The sequence below is a fragment of the Egretta garzetta genome, unplaced genomic scaffold (genome assembly GCF_000687185.1).
Source record: "Egretta garzetta isolate BGI_Z169 unplaced genomic scaffold, ASM68718v1 scaffold239, whole genome shotgun sequence".
In the NCBI taxonomy this organism is placed as follows: Eukaryota; Metazoa; Chordata; class Aves; order Pelecaniformes; family Ardeidae; genus Egretta; species Egretta garzetta.
In genome coordinates, this window is record NW_009260673.1 from 6,318 (window position 1) to 11,508 (window position 5,191).

General features: G+C 50.9%; 1 protein-coding gene across 2 annotated transcripts in view; it reads right to left on the reverse strand.

Moving 5' to 3' along the window:
* Positions 1-5,191, reverse strand: part of LOC104132446 (USP6 N-terminal-like protein) — an 81,962-nt gene that overhangs the window by 5,511 nt on the left and 71,260 nt on the right. For both annotated transcript variants that reach the window (XM_035901135.1, XM_009645726.2), the window contains 3 exons: positions 4,626-4,720; positions 2,887-2,952; positions 1,076-1,175 (listed from right to left, as the gene is read on the reverse strand). In XM_035901135.1, the coding sequence (XP_035757028.1) occupies positions 1,076-1,175; positions 2,887-2,952; positions 4,626-4,720 (261 nt within the window). The remainder of the gene's footprint in view (positions 1-1,075; positions 1,176-2,886; positions 2,953-4,625; positions 4,721-5,191) is intronic.

The following is a 5,191-nucleotide window of genomic DNA, read 5'->3' on the forward strand; positions in this document are numbered from 1 at the left end:
GTGGCGGGGATGGGATGCAGGCAGGGATGGGATGCAGGCAGGGATGGGATGCAGGCAGGGATGGGATGCAGGCAGGGATGCTGGCCCATGGCAAGGATGCTGGCCCATGGCAAGGATGCAGGCAAGGATGACATGCAGGCAGGGATGCTGCTCTGCACCACACATTCCTCAGGGAGGAGAGATGATTTCACAGCCAGGCTGAAACCTTTTCCTGCCTGCCCGTTTCCCAGTCTTTGCAAACAAATGAGATACTTGAGGATTTATTTCCGGATAGCCTGTTCTTCATTCAACTGAAGGAAGAGCAGGGTGGCTGTTTGCAGAAGCCACACACGCAGTCCCAGAAATCCCACTGGCCCAAAGGTTCCCAGGATGCAAGATCAGCATTGGTCCTGTCTCAGACTAAAGACCTGACAACAGGGCGACAAAGCAAGGCTGCTGGCTTATGGGAGCAGAGGGGTTCAACCTCCCAAAGATACCAAGATACAAACATCACTGCCTTCATGTTAACCAGGTTTTGGTCATTTTCGAAGTGTATCAATGGATTTATTTCTCCCTCCACAGCCTTTTCAGCTGAACTGCCCCACAGAGCTTTGCAGACAGACGGGTTGCTGTCTGTATTCATAGAATCATAGAATCGCTTTGGTTGGAAAAGACCTTTAAGATCATCAAGTCCACCCTTTAACCTAACCCTGCCATCCCACCACTAAACCCTCTCCCTAAGCACCTCATCTGCCCTTCTTTTAAATACCTCCAGGGATGGGGACTCAACCACCTCCCTGGGCAGACCATTCCAGAGCCTGAATTGCCCCTAAAAGCGCCTTGATAAAAGATGTGGGGCGCAGCATGTGGAAAGAGGCAGCTGGGAGCATTTCAGGTGGGGTTTGCTGTGTGCTGAGTGCAGGATGTCAACCCTTGCAGCATCTCATATCCTCCCCAGAGCACCAGCACAGGACTGTGCCTTCTGGGGCCAGAGCAGGGCACAGAGTAGGCTGGTAGTGGCCAGCCAGGCTTTCCAGGTCGGCAGCACAAGGGTGGCCAGCTGTGCCACGCAAGACGCAGTCTGCTGGGACCTTACTTTTGTGCAGTTTGAGGATGGTGTAAGCCATGGCCGTCAGCACCCGCTCTCCTTCCAAGATGTAGATATCCCACAGCCGCAAGGTGAGGGTGAAGGGTGTCTGTTTCAAACACACAAACGAAAGACCGGCTCGTTAGCACTGACTGATGGGATGATGGTACAGAGCTTGGTGGTATCACTACATCCCCTCGCACCAAAACACACAGCAGGGTGAAGGATTGGAAGTCCAGGGCTCATCTACAGCACAAAACCCTATTTTATCATCTATGGTCTTGCCTTAAAGCTAACACCCCTGGATGGCTGGGAAAGTACTTAAAACCTGGCCACAAATGCAAAATCATAGAATCATGGAATGTTTTGGGTTGGAAGGGACCCCTAGAGGTCACCCAGTCCAACCCCCCTGCAGGGAGCAGGGACACCGCTAACCAGATCAGGTTGCTCACAGCCCCGTCCAACCTGGCCTGGAATGTTCCCAGGGATGGGGCCTCCACCACCTCTCTGGGCAACCCCTGCCAGGGTTTCACCACCCTCACTGTAAAGAATTTCTTCCTTAGATCCAGTCTAAACCTACCCTGCTTCAGTTTAAAACCATCCCCCCTTGTCCTGTCACAGCTGTCCATACTAAAAAGATTGTCCCCATCTTTCCTATGGGCCCCCAGAAGAAGGAGCAGCTTTCTGCACACATGCTAGCACATGGATTTCCCTACCCTGGAGGGAGCATCATCATCTTTCAGCCTTGTGGGCGCACAAAACCACTCCTGTGTCCATCCAAATTGCCCAAGCAGATGAAGGGCTATTTATGGGATAGATCTCAAGACCCAATGGTGCTTCATTAAGCATTAAAAAAAATCACTCCTTCAGTGTCTAGAGAAGTGGTCGCCCTTCTATGCAGGCTTACTTCTGCCTGCTAGAAAAACCTCTACAAGAGGTTTTCATTTGCACCTGCACCCGATCTGGCAAACAGGAGTGAACCGATACCCAAAATGACAGAGCAGCCCATCATCTCCCAGCAAAGACTTAAGGCACCTCACCAAAACAGAAAGGAATACTGGTCCTACTGTGATATTCCAGTTCAAATTTAGGATGCTGCGCTTACTCTCCAGGGTTTGGCATGACTTACATTACTGTGGTTAAAGGGGTTTTGCATTTTATACAGCATTCAGTGACAGACTGCAAAGCAGCAGGTTCCCTCTCACGGGGAGGAGGGCATCCGCTGTTCTACAGGAGACAGAGCAGGAGGAAATTGAGACTGGGGACACATGGATGCCCTAAACATCAGCAAGTCTGGGTCGTGCCTTCAAGCGTGCAAGCGCAACGCTGCCCCTAAAAGAAAGGAGTCTTGGCTCGGGACTGACAAATTAGCTCCGGCCAAATCAGTCTCATTTTCTCACGCCTTCATGTGCCCCCAGTGCCCAGCCCACTCCTTCGCCTGCAGTGCTATTTGCTCAGGGTTGTGCCTCCAGCTCTTGTTCTCCCTGGGTTGTTTCCCAAGCCAAAATGAGGTTAATTGCCTCTGCGGCAGTGCCAGGGGGCAAGAGAAAGATCTCTCCCAACTTGGAAGCTTATGCTGGTGCGCTGCTGACCCATCTCCCAGCGACCGCTTGTGACGAGGCAGCGGGAATTGGCCTGGCATCAGTGACATTTTCAGCTTCTCCCTTATTAACTTTTTTTGCCTTAGGGAAGTGTGCATGATATCCCACCTTATAAAATATTAACACCTTCTTCAAATTATGATACTTTTTCAAAAAAACCAGGCAATTAACAGCGCTTGCAAGCCACAGAGCAGCAAACCACCCGCAGAGCAACCTTACCCGGTCAATGAAACACTGCAGGAACCACTTGGTCGTGTAAATCCCCGTAGTCATCTGCTCCTTGTCCTAGGAGAAGACAGCAAAGAGGAGAGAGGCATTTCACCAGGCTGGCTGCTGGAGGTTCAAGCAACTTTGGGGGCTTTTGGGGAGGTTGGCTGGTTGGTTTATTAATGCTGGGGTCTGGGTGCAGGATCTGGCTGCAGTTTGTCTCCCAACAAAACCCCTGCTTTAAATACCAATGCTGAAGCCCTGCTTTGGCCAAGATATTATTGAACCTGATCCTTGATGTGGCCAGACTTCAACCACAACTTTGGAGAGGGACTTCTAAGAGAAGCTTTTCTGGCCCAATATCTACTCCAGGGACTTATAAAAACCTTCCAGGAACCCAGATGAGGCATTCCTTGCAGACTACCATTTTTGTTTCCATCGCAATTTCTAAGCAAGCCTCTCAGAGCACCACAAAAACGATTAACCCCAAGTATCCCAAGGTAAATCCATACCTGCACAGTTGAGCCCGCTTTGCTAGCACTACCTCCTTTGCCTGGCATGACTGCTAGAGGAGCAGGAGGCCTAACAGGCTAAGGAAAACTCTTAAAACCTCACCAACGTCACCCCACTCTATCGCTTTTCCATCCCCGTCTGGCACCTGGCGCAGCGCTTGCACACACCTTTGCTTTTTCTGGCATGGTGCACGGAGCTGGGATCCAGAGCACCCTGCCTGTGCACAAAGCTGATGTGAGTGCTGCTGCAAGGCCAGCAAAGCGGTGGGGATGGGAAGAGAAAGAAGCCCATGGGATTAACGTCCGGCTCCGGTCTTTGCTTTCAGCTGGTGCTGGGTACCTGCAAGCCTGGGGAGCCTTTGGGAGCCAGGAGGCACAGGCAGCTTTCAGAGAGTTATTCCCATCCTCCCCACCCCCGCGGTCATAATTAAGTGAAAACCTGTCCTGGCTCTGTGTCACTTATAGGCCACGGCTGGCTCATTTGCAGCACGAAGCAAGAGCTGTTGCACATGGTGGCAATATAAACAGCTTTTCCTGGAGCTGGGCCACCGAGCCTCTTGGGAGCACAAGAAACCTTCACAAGTCTGGCCATTGAATACCAACTGTCTACAGCAAATGCAAGGGGGGACAAAGGGGGAAAAAAAAAAAAAAAAAGGGAGCAGGTGTTGCAAAAGAGTCGCCTAGACATTAGACTGCAGTCAACGTGTCCTGCAGATGCTCCTCCAGCCACCAAATGGGCTTGTACCATCTGCTACAGAGAAAAACAACTGGACGTGCCCAGGCAACAAAACACACAGCAAATCTTACACACCTCCTGTCTTTAAACAACAGCAAAGATGCTAAATGCAAGCACTTGAGGCTAATAAGTTATTGAACTAAGAATCCAGACAGTCCAGCATCGCCCTTCGGGCTTTGAAGCTGGTGTAAGAACACAGCCCAGCCTCGCTGCTGTATGCAACAGCTCCTTTTGCTGCAGGCTCCGGGAGCCTTCCCACCTGGCTTTCCTAAGGAAGCCTTTCCATTTTAGCAGTCCCTACACTAGTGAGGACCAGCAAGCAAATGATAAACATTTGCCTCAGCAAGATTCAGGCACCCCATGTAACAAACGCTTGGCCCTTTGCAGCTGAAGCGGTCCTACACGGTTAGAGGTACGTTCAGTTGTGCATCTATTTTGCAGCACTAATTGCTTTAGCATTAAAATGCGGTATTAGTATGGGGAGACTGATAGCAAAGAGATACCATGTGCTTCTTCAGTTTGGGAAACAGCTTGCTTAATATCTGCTCGTGGTGAGCTTGAAATCTCTGCAGCTTCGGGAACCCAGGAATGAAAAAACCTTAAGGAGAAAAGATGAGAGAAATAAAAAAATAATCAGAAAAGCTCTGGAGCAGTCATGGGGGCAGCCTGATTTTCTAGAAACTCATCCTGTGTTGCCTCTTGAAGTCAGCTGGACCACAGCGTGCCCAGCTACCTCCCTTGGCATCCCTCCCAGAGCCCGCCCTTCGCCCTGTCTACATGGGCGACAGCACCCTCCGCACCAACCCCAGCTGGTCCTTCTCACCCCAGCCCTGCAGAGCAGACCTGCTCACCTCCCCACCACCTGCCCGCCGAAGACTTGGCTAAACACATCTCGGTGCTTACCAAGGTTCAGAGAAAAGCTGAAGATGTTTGAACACCACAAGCTTGGGCAACGCCCCATAACCTAGCAGGACACATGTTTAAGACTGTCTGGAGTTATCGAGGCATAAGGCTTAGCCCTCTGCCCATAAAATAACCCTCTGGGCATAGATTACTGCTAACCAAAAGT